At 45.9% G+C, this 22,342-nt stretch overlaps 1 protein-coding gene across 6 annotated transcripts in view; it reads right to left on the minus strand.

The window, feature by feature from the left end:
- Positions 1-22,342, minus strand: part of LOC141166802 (adhesion G protein-coupled receptor E5-like) — a 139,642-nt gene that overhangs the window by 19,472 nt on the left and 97,828 nt on the right. For all 6 annotated transcript variants that reach the window (XM_073653850.1, XM_073653851.1, XM_073653847.1 and 3 more), the window contains 8 exons: positions 21,153-21,199; positions 10,012-10,098; positions 9,146-9,311; positions 7,623-7,724; positions 6,140-6,330; positions 4,455-4,613; positions 1,769-1,960; positions 30-247 (listed from right to left, as the gene is read on the minus strand). In XM_073653850.1, the coding sequence (XP_073509951.1) occupies positions 30-247; positions 1,769-1,960; positions 4,455-4,613; positions 6,140-6,330; positions 7,623-7,724; positions 9,146-9,311; positions 10,012-10,098; positions 21,153-21,199 (1,162 nt within the window). The remainder of the gene's footprint in view (positions 1-29; positions 248-1,768; positions 1,961-4,454; positions 4,614-6,139; positions 6,331-7,622; positions 7,725-9,145; positions 9,312-10,011; positions 10,099-21,152; positions 21,200-22,342) is intronic.

Here is a 22,342-nt window from a genome sequence, read left to right on the forward strand (position 1 = left end):
AAACTTTTCCACCATTCACCATTACTCACTATTTTTTGGTGCCGTATCCTTGATGATAAATGGCTGCGCTGATTATGATGATCACGGCTGGCGTGCCGTACCCCACTGCCAGGAGGTATCTTTTCTTCAGGTGGGTGTTGAATACTGTTACCAACATGCGGTAAAGCTCCAATCCTTCCAGAGCCATCCAACAAAAGGAGCAGAGGTATAAAGCATGAAGGAGTGCTGCAACTATCCCACAAACCACCTATGTAGCAAAAAGCCATGACATAAGACAAGACAAGGCCACAATTACCACCAGATGTCAATGGGTTAGAGGAATATTCTTCATCACTTCAAGGAACAATGGCGCAAGTAGAGTCAAAAGCTTGTATAGTTCAGCAGCTTTTCCTTTGCAAACTGTGAGTAGTGCTTTGTACTGATAAACATTTTCATGTAATTTACTGAATTTATATAATGAAAAATTGTCTGTCTTAATGAAATTCATGTAAAATTATAGGTGGACACTATTGATGAGCGTAACTGATCATTACTCGAGTTTGCCGAGGGTGCTTGGGTATGCACCGAGTATCGCCGGTGCTCGAGTGACATGCTAGAGTCCTCGCGGCTGTTAGACAACCAGAAAACATGAGGCGATTGTCTGACAGACACATGTTTTGTGGCTGTCTAACAGCAGCGAAACATGCGGCCACGGGAACTCAAACATCTCACTTGAGCAGCCACGATACTCGGTGCATACCGGAGCACCCTCGGCAAACTCGATTAACGAGCACTTGCGCTCATCACTAGCGGACACATCTGTATAACGATAAAACTATTCTGTACATTACATTGTCCAAGTGAGTCAAGAACGACTCTATAATCCTTTATGAAAATTTGTCATTCTCCACCCACTTAACCTAACCGACAGCTCCCCAGTGTCCTTCCGCCCTGCTGAGATCTCACACTGCTCAGTACAAGCTGCAGCTGTTAGTCAGTCAGGCTGGGTGGGAGGAGCCTGAATACACTTGGATTCATGAGCTCTTACTCTTTGGGTTCACATGACTCTATTTTTGGTCTGGGTGCTGTCCGTGAAAAAAAACGTACCTCAATAGGACCATTGTTATTTAGTGAGGCTGTTCAGATGCCTTTTTTTTTTTTTTTTACAAGGACCAAACGTCTGCATGAAAAAAAAATCGCAGCATGCATTATTCTCTTTTATATTTCGGATGAGATTTGCCCACGGGTGCACCAAAAAAATTGGATCCTATATAAATCAACTGCATTCAATTTTTACGGATACTTTGCAATTATTAACATACAAAACTGCATTTGGTCTTGTAATTTTTATTATGTATAAAACAGGATGAAAATACAGATAGAAAATGGACCTTTTTTTTTCTGGATGAAAACCGGATCATTTTTTTTTTATATACGTTTGTGTGATCTTAGCGAGATAAAATAAAGTGCACGTCACTTCTTTGATGTCTCTCCTGATGGAATCCGCTCCAAACTAGGCACTGTTCAATGAAAAGGCGGCAAAAACACTTCAGGAGAAAAACTCTCCAAAACTTTTCAAAAACTCTTCAAAACGGCTTTAGGAAATGAAAAACTCCTCTAAAAACTCCCCAAAGACAGAGCATTTCCTGACACGCAAAAAGTAGTAGGTTAAAAACACTCCCATGTGCAGATACCATAAATTTACAAAATGGCAGTAAAATAAAATCCAATCATATCTAATACTGTAAAACTGTAGAGTCATAGAATTAAAAATGTGATCGAATTTTACCTCGTTCCCAACCGCTGTGATTCCAACAAGAAATAGGCAGTTTCCCAACAAGAGACTGATACACAGGTGCGTGTGAATGGTGTTACGTGTTCCCCGGATAGAGCGGCAAAAGCAAAAAGTGATGATGGCCAGCACAAGACACAGGATCGAGATGGAGAGCCCAATTTGTGTTATGAGAGTCAAAGCCCAGGTCTGGAATACAGAGTGTGAGGATTACGTTACACAGTTTTATTTTTATCAGAATAAAACCTTAAATAATGATTTAAATCAATTACAAAATTATTTTTCTCAATTTTTAAAATATTACCATAGAACAGAATGGATTTCCTTTTGCCTCCTTCCTGCTTTGGCTCATTGATTCATTTTAAATTACGTAACTTTACCCATTAAATCTGCCTATAGTTGTCCTTAGTGCAGGCTGAACTAATGAATTAGACAAGTGCGCAATACCGCTGGTGTAAAGGTGGAGAAGACGCTCAAACACCCTCTCTGAAGACACTTGATATATTACTTAAAGGGGTTGTCCCACGAACAAAAGTTCATTTTAATCAATAGATCTTGGAATAATAATAAGTTCCACAATTGGATGTGTTTAAATAAAATGTTCCTGTGCTGAGATAATCTTATAAATGTGCCCCTGCTGTGTACTGTGTAATGGCTGTGTCTGACCATGCTGGAACATGGTCTGAGTGGTCCCATGACGTTACCAGCCCCGCTGACCTCCAGATGCGGATATGATTGGAGTTGGGTTATGCCTTTAAATACATTTTAATATAGAATAATACACTGAAGCTGCTGAAGAACCTCTTTTTTTTAAACAGTGAAAGAGCAATTAATGTCAGTGGTTTTCAGATGTAAAGGAGCCAACCTCAAAGGAAGTGTAGTAGGGCCACTCATCACTTGCCAATTCTACCAGAACGTCCAGGAGACTCCTTGTTAATAGAGCGACCTCCCAGACTTCCAGTAGAATAGGTAAATCTCTTGGGCGCTGCTGAAATCTCACAAACAGAAGAAGGTTTCTTGCGCATGATGCTGGGATGTTCGCACACCACAACCGGTGGTCTCCCAGAATCCCAAATATGAAATTTGTCAATTAAAGGGGTTGTCCACTACTCAGACAACCCATTCTCAATCCTTATCTTCCCCCCCAAGTAAAATAATAAAACACAAATACTCACCTCTGGTGTCGGCGCTGTTCCAAATCAATGGCCTCTTCACTTTCCCCACCTTCAGATGAATCACATACATCCGGAGGAAGTGAGAGAGTAGCAGCTCTCCGGATATATGTGTTTTGTCCAAAGGGAGGCAGAGTGAAGTGGCCGCTGATTGGTTGCAGGGATCACATGACATGACAATGTCATGCGAGCCCCGGGAGAGCAAATGCCAACACCGCTGGAACAGCACCGGCACCGGAGTTTAGTATAGGTGTTATTATTTTACAAGGAGGAAACATGGATTGAAAAGGAGTTGTCCACTACTACTTAAAGTCTTTACACAGTTGCCAGAATCAGGATGTGATGATTTGTACAACTGTTATTTAATTACATCTCAATGGGAATTTACAATATGTACAATATTATTAAGAAGAATATATACAGTGGGGAAAAAAGTATTTAGTCAGCCACCAATTGTGCAAGTTCTCCCACTTAAAAAGATGAGGTCGGCCTGTAATTGACATCATAGGTAGACCTCAACTAGGAGAGACAAAATGAGAAAACAAATCCTGAAAATCACTTTGTCTGATATGGAAAGAATTTTTTTTCAAATTTTGGTGGAAAATAAGTATTTGGTCAATTACAAATGTTCATCTCAATACTTTGTTATATATACTTTGTTGGCAATGACAGAGGTCAAACGTTTTCTGTAAGGTTGGCACACACTGTTGCTGGTATGTTGGCCTATTCCTCCATGCAGATCTCCTCTAGAGCAGTGATGTTTTGGGGCTGTCGCTGGGCAACACGGACTTTCAACTCCCTCCAAAGGTTTTCTATAGGGTTTAGATCTGGAGATTGGCTAGGTCACTCCAGGACCTTGAAATGCTTCTTACGAAGCTACTCCTTCGTTGCCCTGGTGGTGTGCTTGGGATCATTGTCATGCTGAAAGACCCAGCCACATTTCATCTTCAATGCCCTTGCTGATGGAAGGAGGTTTGCACTCAAAATCTCACGATACATGGCCCCATTCATTCTTTCATGTACATGGATCAGTCGTCCTGGTCCCTTGGCAGAGAAACAGCCCCAAAGCATGATGTTGCCATCCCCATGCTTCACAGTAGGTATGGTGTTCTTTGGATGCAATTCAGCAGGTGTCTTTTATACTGATAACAAGTTCAAACAGGTGCCAGTACTACAGGTAATGAGTGGAGGACAGAGGAGCCTCTTAAAGAAGAAGTTACAGGTCTGTAAGTGCCAGAAATCTTGCTTGTTTGTAAATGACCAAAAACTTATTTTTCACCATAGTTTGAAAAAAATTTCTTTCCAAATCAGACAATGTGATTTTCAGGATTTGTTGTCTCATTTTGTTTCTCATAGTTGAGGTCTACCTATGATGTCAATTACAGGCCTCTCTCATCTTTTTATTTAAGTTTGAGAACTTGCACAATTGGTGGCTGACTAAATACTTTTTTCCACACTGTATTACACCTTTCATGATAAAAAGGGCTAAAATATAATCAAACGTGTCTCACCTCATAGTTGTGCAAAAGCATCAAGACGGCAAAACTGGTCAAGTGTGTGCAGTTACAGGTCACTCCATTATTATCACTTTTCAGCATCACACATCCTCTACTGCTCCAACTATTGTCTGATACTGACCAGGACACGCAAGTCAATTTTCTAGAATCCTCCTGTGAATTACAGAGTTCTTTAAGAAGAGATCTTCTTTTCTGGTAATTATATTCCCGGTTTTCAATCATAGAGGCATTCAGGAACGGCTACAGTCACCGTTTACAGTATTGAGAGTGGTGGCTGTCAGCATGCCCCGGCACTTTGATGGACAGGTGACTGTGCACAGATGCTGTCAATCAAATTGCTGGGGAGTGCTTACCGGCTCACAATACGGAGTACTGTGGAAGTGTGCTCCGTATTGTGGAGCTCAAAATCTAAAATGGCACCCGCCCCCATCATGAAATTACCCCCTCTACTAAATACTGGCTACGTTCTACACATCCAGTGCTCAGCAGAAGGGATGAAGGCTGCACAGGGAGCTGATGCTATCTTGAAATTTGAGCAGATGTAGCCAGCGCTTAGCAGAGGGGGCGGCACCAACACAAGGAGCAGGTGCTGTCTTTATGAATGAGCAAGTGAACGCAGTCAGCCAGCACAAAAAGTGAACGCAGTTAGCAGCAAAAACAGTGAATGCAGTCAGCCAGCACATAAAGTGAATTCTGTGAATTCAGTCAGCCAGCACATTCAGTGAATGCTGTCAGCTAGCATAAGCAGTGAACATAGTCAGCCAGCACAGTGAACGCAGTCAGCCAGCACAAGCAGTGAACGCAGTCAGCCACCACAAGCAGTGAACGCAGTCAGCCAGCGCAAGCAGTGAACGCAGTCAGCCTACACAAACAGTCAATGCAGTTAGCCAGCAAATAAAGTGAACTCTGTGAATGCAGTCAGCCAGCACAAGCAGTGAACGCAGTCAGCCAGCACAAGCAGTGAACGCAGTCAGCCAGCACAAGCAGTGAACGCAGTCAGCCCGCACAAGCAGTGAACGCAGTCAACCAGCACAAACAGTGAACGCAGTCAACCAGCACAAGCAGTGAATCTAGTCAGCCAGCACAAGCAGTGAATGCAGTCAACCAGCACAAGCAGTGAACGCAGTCAACCAGCACAAGCAGTGAACACAGTCAGCCAGCACAAGCAGTGAACACAGTCAGCCAGCACAAACAGTGAACGCAGTCAGCCAGCACAAGCAGTGAACGAAGTCAGCCAGCACAAGCAATGAACGCAGTCAGCCAGCACAAGCAGTGAACGCAGTCAGCCAGACCAAGCAGTGAATGCAGTCAACGAGCATAAATAATGAACGCAGTCAGCCAGCACAAAAAGTGAAAGATGTCAGCCAGCACTTTGTGTGGCTCCATCTTTGAATCAGAGCAGACACAGCCAGTTCTTAGCATAGGAAGCAGTCCATCTTGGACTTTGAGGTCTGGCACAGCTCTCTTAGCCATACTACCCTGCAACAGGACTCTTAGCCATACTATCCAGGGACTGATCTGTTCTAGCCCATGCATTGCAGTCTGTGCTTGTACCATGTTGCACGGACGTCTGTATGAGCATTTACAATTAATAAATGGTGACCTGTTCTAATGAGTCAATGGTTTGTACACGCTTGCTGTTGTTGTGCCGGTATTCTATACGTGTACATATTCCTTACCTTTTCCGTAATATTCAGTCTTAGTGACACTGGTTGTTGAAGACTTGAAGTGCTACTGATGCCAAGGAAGACACTGACCACCGGAGAGACAAGTTTAAAGCTTTCATTTGTTGATTTTTCTTCCAGGAGATCGGCTTCTTCCAGAAAGTGAGTGATATTATTATACTCTATGCATCCTAATAATGCGAAACCTGTGGGAAGCAAGTAGGAAAAAATTAAATATATTTAAATGCTATATTTAATAATAGCAAGATAGCAAATGTACAAATGTACATGTGCCACTATGTATAAATCTTGGAAAAACTTTGCTAGACCGTGAAATACGTGATGAATATTATTAATAGTGATGGGCTTTGTTCAGGTACCAGAATAGTACCCAAAGTCGAACCCAAACCCGGACCCCATTCAAATCAATGTGGGGCCCAAACATCCGGCATTTCCCACAGTGTCATCTGTGTGACAGCGCGGGAAACACCGGCTCTGATCGGCGGTAAGTTTGTTACTGCCGGTCAGAGCGCTGCGGTTACCATGCTGTCACACAGATGACAGCGCATGAGCCATTTGGTTACCGCCAGTCACAGGCGTCGGCTGATGAGAGTACTACTCTCATCAGCATATGCCTGGTCTCACTGATAGCAGCAAGAGCAGGCGCCTATGCAATAGATAAAGTTAAAAAAAAATGACGTGCGGTCCCCTCTATCTTATGGGAATGGCCTACAGCTGACCCAGAAAAGGCGCATCTATTAGATGTGCCAATTCTGGCGATTTGCCTGGCTCTTCCCACTTGCCCTGGTGAAGTGGCCAGTGGAGTAATATTTGTGGGATTGATGTTAGGAAATGTGCTCCAATCATGTACTTGATTAAATATCTGCGATAATTTATCTCACCCCTGTGGCATAAATTATTGTAAATCTGTTGGGCTACTCATACCCCCTTCTGACCTGATCTGCCCCCCTTCCAAAACAGTTGGCAGAACTGGTGCAAAAATGGCAAGTCTCAAAATTTTGGCTTAACTGTGTATTGCATCATAATTTGCAACCTTTTTTAACACAAAAAAAAAAGGCGAAAATGATTTATGAATTAACCCTTAAGACTCTACTAGAGTAGAAAGAACATAGAGAAAAAAATGGCAGACGTCATGGGGAACTTTTGGATGCAGTTTTAACCACATTAAAGTAGCAAAACACCACATAAAATGAAACATAATGACTGAAAGACAAGGCCCGTGCACCCTGATGCTCGTTTTTTTGTACCTTTATCAGGGATACTGCTCAACTGACACTAAATAATGGATGTGTTCTCCAGTAGAAGCATTGATTATAGGATGGAATACTGTGCCTCATGGAGGAATCGGGCGGAGGGACACTAGTGTCCTCTGAATTTGTAATGCTTACCCCTACAGGCTCCACCGTACAGGGTGCATGCTTGCAGGCAGTTATGCCATGTGTACGAGCCCTGAAAACTGCGCAGCTGTTAAGTTTACCTGTATTCCCGGCCGCTGTTTTAGAATCCAGTTGTATGTTGCTTTTTGTGCTTTGAAGTGAGAGTGTGCCCTTATCTGAAGTACCAGTTGAAACTTGAATATCTATTGGGATATGTAAAGTAAAAGTTAGGTTTGTTGAGTTTAACCATTCAATTACATGTAACAAGGTAAGCCAGGATGAAAAAATTCCAAAATGCGTATCCCAGGACCCTTAGCAAACCTGTAAAACTACTTCTTATGGTCTCAATTGACAAAAGCAGAGTCGGCACGTGGTTGGCTGTATGAAAATTGCATATGAAGCCTTTATGTGATGATCACATGGGAAAAAGGCAGAATCCTAGCACTGAGTACATTACACACTGTTAGGACTCTGCATATTACAGTCCTTGTGAAATGGTATACATTTTCCTGATAACCTATTTAAACAAAGTACAAAGAGCACATAGTATCATCATGAACACCTAGTATTCCATATCACTATCAGGGGTATACTTGTGCTATACAAAGAACAGAAAAGCCCAGATAAAACTCCTGAAGAAGTGCTGAAGGTTAAGTCTACTTTTGTTGGATAAAATCTTTTCGATGTTTGTACAACAGGGGGAGCCAAATGCATGTTTATTATTCCATGTCCTGTTGATATGCAATTTGTATATCCTGTATGTATTTTATTTTATATGGTCTTCTGATATGTTGTATTTTCTTATCTTTTCATACATTGTCTGTTTTTGCACCATTTGTCTTTTTCATTTAAAGGGGTATTCTCATCTCCAAAATCCTATCCCAATATGTAGCAGGTGTAATAATAATAATATTAGCAAATACCTCCAATTAGAAATGTAGTATAGTTTTTCTGATTCGCTATGTCTCTTTCCTCATGTGCAGGGCATTGCAGGACCTTAGGTATCCATAGTGACGACCACTGATGGAGTGACAGTTATCTAGCTAGTTGCTAGTGGTCGTAACCATGGATACCTAAGGTCCTACACATGAGGAAAGAGACATAGCGAATCAGAAAAACTACACTACATTTCTAATTGGAGGTATTTGCTAATATTATTATTATTACACCTACTACATATTGGGATAGGATCTTGGAGATGGGAATACCCCTTTAAGTAAACTGTAATATTTCATTTTTGTGTGTGAACATATTTATTTAATCACTTTATGTGACCGCAGACTTCTGAATTTTCCAGAGTGTGGTGTGTTCACTGTCAGGATTCTCTGGCATTGCCCATGAGAGCGGTCAGTCATGTGACCGCTAGTATGCGATTTGCATGCTTGTGGTCACGTGCAGACTAGAAGTGCTCATCCTATCTCAATAGAAGTGTACTGAGATAGACCAAGCACAACTAGTAGGAATGTGGCAGGAAGTATGCAAATTACATACTTGCAGTAATGTGACTGGAGAATCCTGACAGCAAACGCTTGACACACTGTAGAATTTTGAAGTCACATGGAGTGAAGGAAGACTTTCATCCCAAGCCCTTTAATAATCAAGAACACTCCATGAGAATACTCACTGATCGTTTTATTTTGATTGAAATGTGACATAGGACGCTGTTCCAAAAGAGCCAAGTTCTGTATCGTTACCTCCACCCTATTCAGCAAGCGTCCGACTTTCTGTAATCTGTCAGTCTTACTGTCATAGCTGAATCCACCGATCAGATCATCCAAGCCTTTCAAAAGCTTCAAGAAGCAGAGAGAGTAAATCAAAGAAATCATTACTTCTCAAGCTCGAAAACATGTGACGTTTTAACTAAAACACGGGTTCATTTTGCTGTTTAAAGAGGACTGGTCAATGGAATTTTTTTTTATTTAAGCTGACCACCTCTTCCATTTGCTGCTCCACAGACTCTGGAACTGTTTTTCTTTTCATTCTGCGCCCCTCCATTCCAAAGTTATACCCCCCCCCGGTAACAATTATGCCAATTTTTCCTTCATCTAACTGGGTGTATACCACAGAACTTCGGTGGCTGTGTTTTGATTGGCCAGCAGCAGAGGAGAAAAAGCCAACGCCCACAGAGAAGTTCTGTAGTAAGCGTCCAATTGGTTAAAGGGAAAATTTACAACATTATTACCAGGGGGTATCATTTGGGAACGGAAGGGTAGAGAAGAAAAAGAAAAACTGTTCCAGGATCAGTGGAGCAGCACTTGAGGAGGTATTTATTTTAACTAAATAAGAAAAATCCAGTGAAGGGTCCTCTTTAAGAAGGGAAATTCAGTTAAAACGATCTGCTGGTATTTCATTGACACATATGAGAACATTGCATAAAATCTAAAGAGAATCAGATGATGGAAAAACATGAAAAGTGCTATAAACAGGAGTTTTTTTTTTCACACCTTTGGTACATTTTTTGGGTCCCTGATGTTTTGCCTGACGCCTTACCTCCTCCATTGACAGTCTTTGCTGACCGGAGACACCGTGACACAGTGGTGTAAAGTTATCAGTGAAATTCTTCAGTTTGCATTGGAACTGGACAGAGAAACATAGAGAAATGAATCCTAATTCTGATGATTTAATGCTAATTATTACACATTCTCACCAATTTACTTAATTAATCTAGATTCTATTGATCCCCTCCCATTATTCTTTAGTGGAAAAGTCACTAGACTGGATTTAGACACTGTTTATTGGATATTTTAAAAGCACCTTTCCAGGAATAAAGGCTCCGATTCATCAAAGCTTTTACTCCAGAATTCTCTAGCTTCAAAAAGTCGCAAAATTTGAGGCTGCACTAAAATTTTGCGACTTTTGGTGGTTTCAGGTCATATTGGTCCAGCTCTGACAAAGAGGGCAGAGCTGGGGTGAGGCGTAGATATGCCAACTCCCGTTCGTACAAATCTAACTCTAGTCCTCGACTGGAGTAAAATTTGTGGCTAGGCGCACACCAATTTACAGATGTTCTGAATTCATTAAGAGGTGAGCATCTCTTAATGAATCAACAGCGTCTGACGCCAGCATGCCCCTCATCAAGACCAGAGTGAAAAACGCCAATCTAGATAATTCAGGGCCATAACGTTTTTGTTTTTTTAAGATCAATGTTTTTTTTATTTTAAAACCCAACATTTCCTAGTTATCTTTTATGGTGTTTTTCTCTAGAAATACTTCAATAGGCTTTCAAATAAACCTTAAAAATGCACATGTTAAAATAACGGTAAATTTACTCCTTCCGTCGTTGGAGCCATATTTAGGGTAAAAGTGTTTTATTTTTAGTCTATATTTTTGAAAATGTCAAAAAACAGTTTTTCATTAAATTAACTAATTAGAGGAGTTCTTAGATGTCAGACCTGGGGGCCTTCAGCTAACCTTAAAAGGGTTTTTTTCCATTTGGGCCATATAACCCCTTAGATATCATTGTCAATGATGACTGGGAAATCTAAGCGGTTAGACTGAGGGAGCTCTCTTTGTCACCCCATTGACTCCTCTTTCAATGCAATAAGATGCCAATAGGTTGTTGAAGGCGTATTCTTATCCCTTACATTTATTACATTCCCAATAGATATGCCATAAATGTTTAGTAGATACAAATGCCACCAATGAGACCATCATCTATCTTGAGAGTCCCCCGTCTTGGTCTGTGGTCAGTAGAGAGATGGTCAGAATTCCTATATAAGTGAAAGAGATATCTGACTATGTCTCTGTGGCACCCCAGGGGTCTGGTTACCACAGTAATAGAAATATTATGTCTGAGAGCAAGTAGGAGGTCTCCTGGTCAGGAGCCCTCAAGCATGCCACACCTCCTGCCCCAGTCCTGGGAGGGGAGGAATCTGCCCTATATAAACTGGGTCTGGGGCGGGGTTAGTGAGACAGAGTGAAGTCCCAGACAGAGACGCAGTCCAGTCTGGAGGACAGCAGACACAGGGAAAGCAAGAACTAGGAGCTCTGTAGGAGTAGGAGCGAGTGCCAGGGGCTGGAAGCCAGATAGCTCGCCCTGGCTGAAGACACTAAGACCAGACACGGAGTCCGAGGCTGTGGGGACATCCAGGTCCAGCAGTAGAATCCAACCGGCAGGGGATTCCAGGTCCTCTGGCCATAGAAGCCCGGAGGCACGGTCACAAGCAAGGGACCAGCACCGCCATCGTGGAGCGGAGGCTAACAGAAGGCCCCAAGTCACCAGCCATACGGGTGAGCACCACACGGTATACTCAGGGACGTGGGCTACTTCTACCCGCATACAGCAAGGTAGCCAGGAAGAGTGCAGATAGACGGGGAGGCCTACAACTCCACCTGGCCAGGGGAGATCCTGCTTGCTCACAGACTGACCAGGCCTCTACTGCTAACCAGTACTCCCGGGAGGGTCTGCTTTATAACACCAGTAAAGACCCTGAACTGCACTGCACAGACTCTGAGTTGTTCCTGCTGCGCTCGTGCACCATCACTCCCATCATCCACACCAACTGCCCTGAGGCTATACTTCTCCCGTGGGGAGTCATCCCATTCTTAGCTGCACACACAACACCGGCCTCAGCGGTCTACCTTGCAGCGGCGGTCCCCACTGACCGCAATCCACGGGTTGCGTAGTCGGACCATTATCATACTAATAAGACTGCCATTGATTTGACCACCCTGGGCACGGACCGGGTCATCGCCACGGAGACTACAACCCCCAGCGATCCGGTTCTGGGTATTCCCCGCACACACGTGCACGCACAACACAGGCCCAGGGGGCGAGTCAACTTTGGCGTAGTCGGCAGGATTCAAACCAACCCGCCACCAACGGGTATTGCGTGCCTGAAAAAGACTTTTACACTTACCTGAGAGAAGCTTCCCGCCATCCGCAGCCGTTTCCCGCCATCTGCAGCCGTCTTCTCGCCATCTGCAGCCGTCTTCCCGCCATCTAGAGCCATTTCCCGCCATCTTCAGTTGGTTCCCGCCATCGGACGCCATCTTCAGGACGCCGCGCGGGAAGAAGAGGGGCGTGGACATCGAAAGCATGCGAGAACTGAAGCCCCGCCTTACGTCTTGACGCTGCGCAAGGTCCTGGAAGGGAGAGAGAGCGACGCTGACGTCACAGGAGCGCGACGCAAGGTCCTCAACCCCGACGATCGACTGCGGAGCCGCGGCCTATGGAAGAGGATCATCGCAAGGTAGACCACGGTCCACTAGGGAGGGAAGGAGGATGTCGGATACAGAGGGAAGCTCCACCGCCACAGCTGCCGCCAGCGCAACCGCTGCTGCGGTCATGCCATTCACCATGCCCTATATCCCGGGGGCAACCTGGCTACCCCAGTACTCAGGGGAGTCACATACCCAAAGTGACTTTAGGGAAAGACAGGATAGCCTCTTCCAGGTATACCCCCTCACGGAAGAGCAAAAAGTAAGCATCCTGGTGGCCCAGTTAATCGGGGCAGCCCAAAGGGAGGTAAAGTCCTGGCCACCTAGGAAGAAGAGGACTGTCAGAGAAATACTAGCCCGGCTGAAAGACACATTTGATACCCGAACCTCAGCCGAAATAAAACTCAGATTTTACGGGTGCAAACAACGGGCACACGAAAGTATAAGAGACTATGCTCTAAACCTACAAGAGGCCCTGAGAGCCATTAAGCAGGCAGACCCTGACAGCGTTGGGAATGAAGACAAGCTGTTGACCGAACAATTTATTGAGGGTCTACTGTGCAATGCCCACCGAACCCAGTTGCGGGCAATGACCTTACAGGACCCTGACCTGGACTTTGCACAGTTCAAGGACAGAGCCATCCGGGTGCTCCGAGAACCGGCACCAGGTGGCGCTGTGACCCACAGGCGCCCTGCTATCACTTATCACCAGGACGCGGCGCCCTTGTCTGCAGGGCCTGTGGGAGCTGATGCGCAGGCTTTGAACAATAACCCGGCCACAGACCTGCACCATCAGGTCCAAGAGCTGACTAAGAGCGTTGCCGCGCTAACCAGAACTGTGCAGTCTTTACAGGTCTCTTCTCCAGGAAAGATCCAGCTGGCATCCGGACCGGAGGACGTCCTGAGGAGGACCCCACCGGCCAGAGGAAGACCCAGCGACCGATACAACGAGGACGGACAACTCATCTGCTGCCGCTGCAATCAACCCGGACATATGGCAAGGTACTGTCATTTAAACGGGCACAACCTGGGGTAGAAGGCCAACCCCCAGGCATAAGATCATCAGGCCCATCGAACTGGCGTGATAAATACGTAGGGGGACGTCCGGTCTTGCCTGTGGTACTGGATGGCATTCCTATGAGTGCCCTACTAGATACTGGGTCACAGGTGACTACCATCCCGTACGTGCTCTTCAAGCAGTACTGGAATGACTCGGACATAACCCGCTACCCAGATGACGACCTGAGCATTATCGCCAGCAATGGTCAGCCCGTGCCACAGATAGGATTTAAAGAGGTGACCATCAAGGTCGGTAAGGTTGAATTGCCGGCACAAGGACTGATCATTGTTGACATTGACCGTCGCGAGAGTCACCCAAAAATAACCCTAGGTACTAACGTAATCGAAAACTGTCTTGCAGAGGTGATTCTTATTTTGCAACAGGTTGCCAAGAACGCCAGTTCCAGCCAGCAGCGTGTCCTCCAAAAAGAGATCCGGGCACTGATGAAACGGCAACAGGTGGAACTATCTGGTGGTGAGATTGGTAGCGTGAGAATGTGTGACCCGTTCCCTATTGCCATGCCCCCGAAAAGTGAGATGATGATTTGGTGCCGGGCAGCTATTGGTCTAAGGGGTAGAGACTACCAAGCGATGGTAGAACCCGTCTACTCAGACAGTAGGCCCACCATTTTGACAGCACGGGGGGTGGTCGATGTAAGCCATGGGAGGGTGTCCGTTCGCATCATAAACATCGGGGAGAGAGAAGTACACCTGCCTCGGTATGCCACGCTAGCCAAATTGTTCACCATCAACCAGAACTCTGTAAAGGCCGTGGAACCCTTGCCTCCATCTCAACCAGAGGAAGGTAAGGGCTCTAAGTAACCAATGGGGGACTGGTGTCAGCAACTGCATTTGGGTACTGATTCCACTCCCTCACACCAAAAACAGGGAGTCTATCGGGTGGTTCAGGAGTACGAGAGAGTGTTTAGTAAACACCCGCTAGACTTCGGGCGAGTAAAGGGGGTAGAACATCACATCCCCACAGGAGACCATCCTCCCATAAAGGAGAGATACCGACCCGTACCCCCTGCACACTATCAGCACGCCAAGGGGATGCTAAAAGACATGAAGGAGGCTGGGGTAATCCGGGACAGCTGTAGCCCCTGGGCAGCTCCACTAGTCTTAGTGAAAAAGAAAGACAACACCATGAGAATGTGTGTAGACTACAGGAAGGTCAACCGTATCACACAAAGATGCGTACCCATTACCAAGGATAGAAGAGTCCTTAGCTGCATTAAAATCTGCTAACTTCTTCTCTACTTTGGATCTCACTAGCGGGTACTGGCAGGTTCCTGTAGCAGAGGCGGACCGGGAGAAGACCGCATTCACCACCCCGATGGGACTCAGCGAATTTAACTGTATGCCGTTCGGGCTCTGCAACGCACCAGGAACCTTCCAATGGGTGATAGAATGCTGTCTGGGACACCGGAACTTCGAGACGGTCCTATTATACCTGGACGATGTCATCGTCTATTCCAAGACCTGTGAGGACCATCTGGAACACCTGGCAGAAGTGTTTGAAGCCCTGGCAAACTATGGCCTAAAGGTAAAACCCTCAAAGTGTCATCTACTGAAGCCAAAGGTACAGTACCTGGGACACGTGGTCAGTGCTGACGGAGTGGTTCCCGACCCTGACAAGATCACCGTGATTAAGGACTGGCCAAGACCATCCAGCATAAAGACAGTGCGGCAGTTCCTCGGGTTGGTAGGCTACTACCGAAGATTCATTCTCGGTTTTACCAAGAAGGCAGCTCCTATGCAGGACCTCCTGATAGGCCAGTCCAGGAAGGCCAAAAACCAGAAGCCACCCTTCAGATGGGAAAAGCTGGAAGAGGAGTCATTCTGCCAGCTGAAGATGGCCCTCACGGGGGATGAAATCCTGGCATACCCTGATTACAGCCAGCCCTTTATCCTCCACACGGACGCAAGCAACATCGGGCTAGGAGCCGTACTGTCCCAGATCCAGCAGGGGAGAGAACGGGTAATTGCTTACGCCAGCCGAAAACTGCGACCCACGGAAAGAAACCCTGAGAATTACAGCTCGTTCAAGCTAGAGTTCCTGGCAGTGGTGTGGGTGGTAACCGAACGTTTTAAGCATTACCTTGCCTCTTCCAGGTTCACCGTGTACACGGACAACAACCCGTTGACACACCTGGACACTGCAAGACTGGGTGCCCTGGAGCAGAGATGGATGGCCCGCCTGTCCAATTATGAGTTCACGATCAAATACCGGGCAGGACGCTCCAATACCAACGCGGACACCCTGTCCAGGATGCCAAACCTACCGGACGGAGGGGAAGATCTAGAAGAACTGGAAGAGGTCGAACTCCCTGCGTTCCACCGTCATGGGATTACCCAGTATTCCCACCGTGTGAGGGGCCAGCGATCCGCTACGTTCAACCCCTTACCCCACTACAACTGGGCGGAGACGCAAGACAGTGACCCCGCAGTCCGTCTGGTGAAGGAAATGCTGACCCAGGCTGATGCCCGCCTGGACCCAGACGCTCCGGAAGAGACCAAGCAACTGTGGACGGAAAAAAGCAGACTGTTTCTCTACAAGGAGAAGTTGTGCCGCAGAATGGTCAATTCCCAGACACATGAACTGATCTAACACACAAAAAGCTCAAGCTCAAGTGGCCCAGCTTCAAAAGGAAGATAAATAAAATTTTGTAGATAAAAATTAAATTTTATTTCCAATCTTTAAAATCAACAAATAATTAAAATTAATTAAAAAACAGAGACCTTCGGGTTCCATCCATCAACATCATGCATAGATAACAGGAAGCACAGCTTCTCGAATAAATACAGAGTAATTGTATAATATAGTCCCATACAATATCAAGTCGTCCTATATCAGCCAAAAGTAGCCAGGTAAATACACCCAAAACTGCAGACTAAATAACAATACTGGACTCAGTTACTAATCTCAGACATAAAGGTGCAAAGTGCATATATCAGGGAAATCCCTTATTATGAATAGAGACCGCTGGATGTAGATAAACAGATATAAGTAGATAAGTAGTAAATCAAAGCCGGACTAAAGAATATATGTATTAACTCACATGAGGAGGGAAGGAACCAACCCTGACGACGCTGTTTCGCAAAGTGCTTCTTCCCCTTGGAAGGGGAAACGGCGTCGTCGGGGTTGGTTCCTTCCCTCCTCATGTGATTTAATACATATATTCTTTAGTCCAGCTTTGATTTACTACTTATCTACTTATATCTGTTTATCTACATCCAGCGGTCTCTATTCATAATAAGGGATTTCCCTGATATATGCACTTTGCACCTTTATGTCTGAGATTAGTAACTGAGTCCAGTATTGTTATTTAGTCTGCAGTTTTGGGTGTATTTACCTGGCTACTTTTGGCTGATATAGGACGACTTGATATTGTATGGGACTATATTATACAATTACTCTGTATTTATTCGAGAAGCTGTGCTTCCTGTTATCTATGCATGATGTTGATGGATGGAACCCGAAGGTCTCTGTTTTTTAATTAATTTTAATTATTTGTTGATTTTAAAGATTGGAAATAAAATTTATTTTTTATCTACAAAATTTTATTTATCTTCCTTTTGAAGCTGGGCCACTTGAGCTTGAGCTTTTTGTGTGTTATATTGTAAACTCAGGAAGTATATTTATGTGACCTTTGTGATTTGTACATGAACTGATCTGGCAGGTTGTGGTACCGAGACGGGACGCAGCTATGGTGCTGGAGGCCTACCACAATGGGGCAGGGCACTTCGGATGGAAGAAGCTGGAGTTCCTGCTGCGTGAATGGTTCTACTGGATAGGCATGAGAGGAGCCATTGAGAGATGGTGTAGAGACTGTGGCCCGTGCAATCTAAGAAGAAGGGACCGTGCCAGCCAGAGGACTCCCCTGCAGCCCATCATCACCAGGCAGCCGCTGGAACTGGTCGCTCTGGACCATGTTAAACTGGCTCCAAGCAGAAGCGGGTATGTCTACGCCCTAACCATCGTGGATCACTACTCCCGGTTCCTATTGGTGGTCCCCGTCAAAGACTTAACAGCTCAAACAGCAGCTAGGGCCTTCCAGCAGCATTTCTGCTGCCCACACGGGTATCCGGAACAGGTGTTGACAGACCAAGGACCAGCCTTCGAAGCAGAGGTCTTCCAGGAGTTCTGCAACCTGTACAGCTGCCGGAAGATAAGAACAACGCCCTATCACCCCCAAACCAATGGACTCTGTGAGAAGATGAACCAGGTGGTGATAGATCTGCTAAAAACATTGCCCCTGGAAGAACGCAGCCTGTGGCCTGAGAAACTGCCTGATCTGGTGGACCTGTATAACCACATCCCGGTAGGTTCCACCAACTGTACCCCGGCTTACCTAATGCGAGCAAGGCCTGGTAAGCTGCCTGTTGACCTGGATATGGGAGTCCTGACACCCGAGGACACCTCGCCAGAGGCAGACTGGGATACAGAACGGCAGCAGCAGTACCGGAAAGTACAGGAGAGCGTCGAGCGAAGTCTCTGTCAATCAAGAGAAAGGCAGGAGAGGACTTATAACCAACATGCTCCCGCTGTTCCCCTGGTACCTGGAGAGCAGGTCTTGAAAAGAAAAAGGCGGCTCCATAAGTTGGACGACCAGTGGGAAAAGGACCCGTACACCGTACTGCCCTCAAGCCACAATAATCCAAAGGTGTACGTCATCAGCAGGGATGGAGGAGAGACCACAGCCACTGTCTCCAGAGACCACCTGAAAAAGTGCCCCGAGAAGTTGCAAAGCACGGATGAAAATCAGGAAAACCCTCAACCCATAGAGGGAAAGGAGGAAATGATCAGCACCGTACTCAGAGACTTTCCCCGGACCTGGACACAAGTAAACAAAGCTATCGTGGTGCCCGTCCTCACCTTTCTCCAGCCAGCCCCTCAAGTGCCTACAGAAGACCAGGTAGAGCTGGAAGAGCAGCCGGCCCAGGAGGCAGAAGAGTTCACACCAGCAGCGCAGGAGGATCAACCCTCTGCTAGTAGTAAGCCTGCCGTGCCCCTAGTGAGCCAAAGAGTACGCAGACAGCTGCCCAGCTTACCCATAACACCTCCTACACCCTGTAGTGCAGGATCAGTTAGTGAGCTCCGTAGTTCCACTAGAGTCACTAGAGGTCAGATGCCCGCTCGCTGGAGAATATAAAGTAATGCACTGTGAATTTACCTGTTTCTTGAAAATGTTTATGGTTTTTGTTGTTGCCTGTTATTAATTATGTTTCTCAGTTACCCTGCAGATTTCTATGGACTAACAGGTTATGGACGCTGGATAACCGGAACAATTCTTGTAGATAGTTGCACATAGTGCCTCTTGCGAAGATGGTCACGGAACAAAAACCTGTTTGGCGTGGCCCCTGTGTGGCCCAAAGTAGTTAGCTTGCCTTGCAGCCACGCCCAAGGCCAACGCAAGGGGTTTTCTTTGGACAGGTCCCCTACCTCTTCTCAAAAACTTCACCTTGGGTGATATGGACACCCGGTTACGGAAACGCCGTGACCACAAAATGTACTTTTTCATGTTGTCTTGTTATTGTTATACCCTGCATTTATGTCTCTTTAAAAATATGTTTAGTCCCGGAGTAGTAAATTTTACTAGGGGGGAATGTGGCACCCCAGGGGTCTGGTTACCACAGTAATAGAAATATTATGTCTGAGAGCAAGTGGGAGGTCTCCTGGTCAGGAGCCCTCAAGCATGCCACACCTCCTGCCCCAGTTCTGGGAGGGGAGGAATCTGCCCTATACAAACTGGGTCTGGGGCGGGGTTAGTGAGACAGAGTGAAGTCCCAGACAGAGACGCAGTCCAGTCTGGAGGACAGCAGACACAGGGAAAGCAAGAACTAGGAGCTCTGTAGGAGTAGGAGCGAGTGCCAGGGGCTGGAAGCCAGATAGCTCGCCCTGGCTGAAGACACTAAGACCGGACACGGAGTCCGAGGCTGTGGGGACATCCAGATCCAGCAGCAGAATCCAACCGGCAGGGGACTCCAGGTCCTCTGGCCATAGAAGCCCGGAGGCACGGTCACAAGCAAGGGACCAGCAACGCCATCGTGGAGCGGAGGCTAACAGAAGGCCCCAAGTCACCGGCCATACGGGTGAGCACCACACGGTGCACTCAGGGACGTGGGCTACTTCTACCCGCATACAGCAAGGTAGCCAGGAAGAGTGCAGATAGACGGGGAGACCTACAACTCCACCTGGCCAGGGGAGATCCTGCTTGCTCACAGACTGACCAGGCCTCTACTGCTAACCAGTACTCCCGGGAGGGTCTGCTTTATAATACCAGTAAAGACCCTGAACTGCACTGCACAGACTCTGAGTTGTTCCTGCTGAGCTCGTGCACCATCACTCCCATCATCCACACCAACTGCCCTGAGGCTATACTTCTCCCGTGGGGAGTCATCCCATTCTTAGCTGCACACACAACACCGGCCTCAGCGGTCTGCCTTGCAGCGGCGGTCCCCACTGACTGCAATCCACGGGTGGCGTAGTCGGAGCATTATCATACTAATAAGACTGCCACTGATTTGACCACCCTGGGCACGGACCGGGTCATCGCCACGGAGACTACAACCCCCAGCGATCCGGCTCCGGGTATTCCCCGCACACACGTGCACGCACAACACAGGCCCAGGGGGCGAGTCATCTCCACTGACTACGACATGTGTCAGGGTCCCGTTCTTGAGATAGATGTGGGTCTCATTGGTGGCACCCACATCTACTATACATACATGACAAATCCGGTGGGTATGCTATAAATGTACAGGATGGGAATACGCATTCACAGATCCATTGGCACCTTATCATGATGAATTGTAGTCAATGGGGTGACAGAAGGAGTTACTAAGCTCTGTCTAACCGCTTAGATGGCACGCTCGCCATTGACTTCTGCATCTAAGGGGTTAGCTTTGCTTCTGGCCATTGCAGCAGAGTCCCAGCTGTAAAGTATATCCTGTTCTCACTGTATATGGGGTCTCTCAGCTGTATATTCCCTGGCACCTTCTGTTATAAATATACAGCAGGTGATGCCAGCAGACAATTACAGTTAATACTGTTTGCTCCTCCATTAGCAGCTTGTGTGAAAGTAATATTTGGGTTTCAAATTTATGCTGCATTTTGCAGAAAGATGGAGGAAACTTTCATCCTCAGCTGTGGTATGTGCAGTATGTATATATGTATTATAATATCCGATTTTACCTTTATAGAAGCCAGAAGAAATTATATAAAAGTCTTTTAACAAACTCGGGTTATAGGAGCTGTATACTATTTGCCATAAGCATGCTCTTAGTTTTGTTCTTTAGCTCACATAAAAATAATAGATTCCCATACAATTATCCATTTAATATATGGATGTTTCCTAGTCTGGTTAAGTCTCACACATCTCTAGTACAGATATATAGATATGTCTTACCGGTTCATCTACACATTTCTCTTTGCTTCCATTGTATATGCACTTTGCTGTGAAGAAAACAATATGTCAAAGTAAGGAATGGAAATATGGGAATATACAGTAATATATATGTAGAGACAGAGACCCTTATTCCAGAGATGTGTCACTTACTGCGTTGCTAACTGTAGTTTTGATAAAATCCCTATTTTAATCAGGAGATTATCACTAGAGGGCTAGTAAACCTGCTGCCATGTAGTACTCCAAATTCATGAGCTCTGTATAACTCCACCTCCACCACTGATTGGCAGCTTTCTGCCTATGCACAGTATACACAGAAATCAGCCAATCAGGGGCGTGGGCGGGGTTATACACAGCACAGCATTCAGAGAACTGCTAGATCTGCAGCAGAGAAAACATTGATTTTGTCAAAACTGCAGCAAGCAGCCTAGTAAATGACACATTACTGGAATCAGGGTCTCTGTCCCTACATCATGCTGCTCTCAGATGGGGTAGTAAAATATTGGTGACAGATTCCCTTAACGATTACCCTTAAACTGCTGCAGGGGACAATAATGGAAAAACAGTGGGGTTGTAACCAGGGCTATGGAGTCGGAGACAGAGTAGGACTCGGTGTCCATTTTGGTGGAGTTGGAGTCGGTATAAAATGGACCGACTCCAACTCCTAAAATATATAATAAATTAGTCCAGTAGAACAATGCAGTAAGTACTGTAAATGTTTTCATAAGAATTTGGGAAAGTTATGAAGTGTCCTATAAATGTCTGTCCTATTCCTGATCTAAGGATCTCGGCCTTTAGTTGAGATGAATCTGCTGCACTTTATGTACCCGCTCAGTAGTGAGGCAGGGCTGTGGAGTCTTAGCCGAGGAGTCGGAGTTGAAGTTGGAGTCGGGAGTCAGAGAAAATGAGGAGTCTGAGTCGATGGTTTGGCTTACCGACTCCACAGCCCTGGTTGTAATCATAGACAACTATAAAGAGCCAAGGAATAGAAGGAGATGTAAACCATATTGTTTGGCGGCAGCATTTATGTCAAGACTAAAACTGACTACAGTATAGGTGATAAATGTATGAACGCTGGGTGCTTGAACATGGAGCCCTCCATTGATCACTGGAATGGGGGTAACGAGCTCCATGCTCCTCCATGGTGTTTAGGAGTATACATGGAGTGCCAGCAAGCGTGTACTCTGCTGTTC

This window comes from Phyllobates terribilis, unplaced genomic scaffold (assembly GCF_046119375.1).
Source record: "Phyllobates terribilis strain yellow unplaced genomic scaffold, ASM4611937v1 Scaffold_11__3_contigs__length_659146591, whole genome shotgun sequence".
Taxonomy (NCBI): domain Eukaryota; kingdom Metazoa; phylum Chordata; class Amphibia; order Anura; family Dendrobatidae; genus Phyllobates; species Phyllobates terribilis.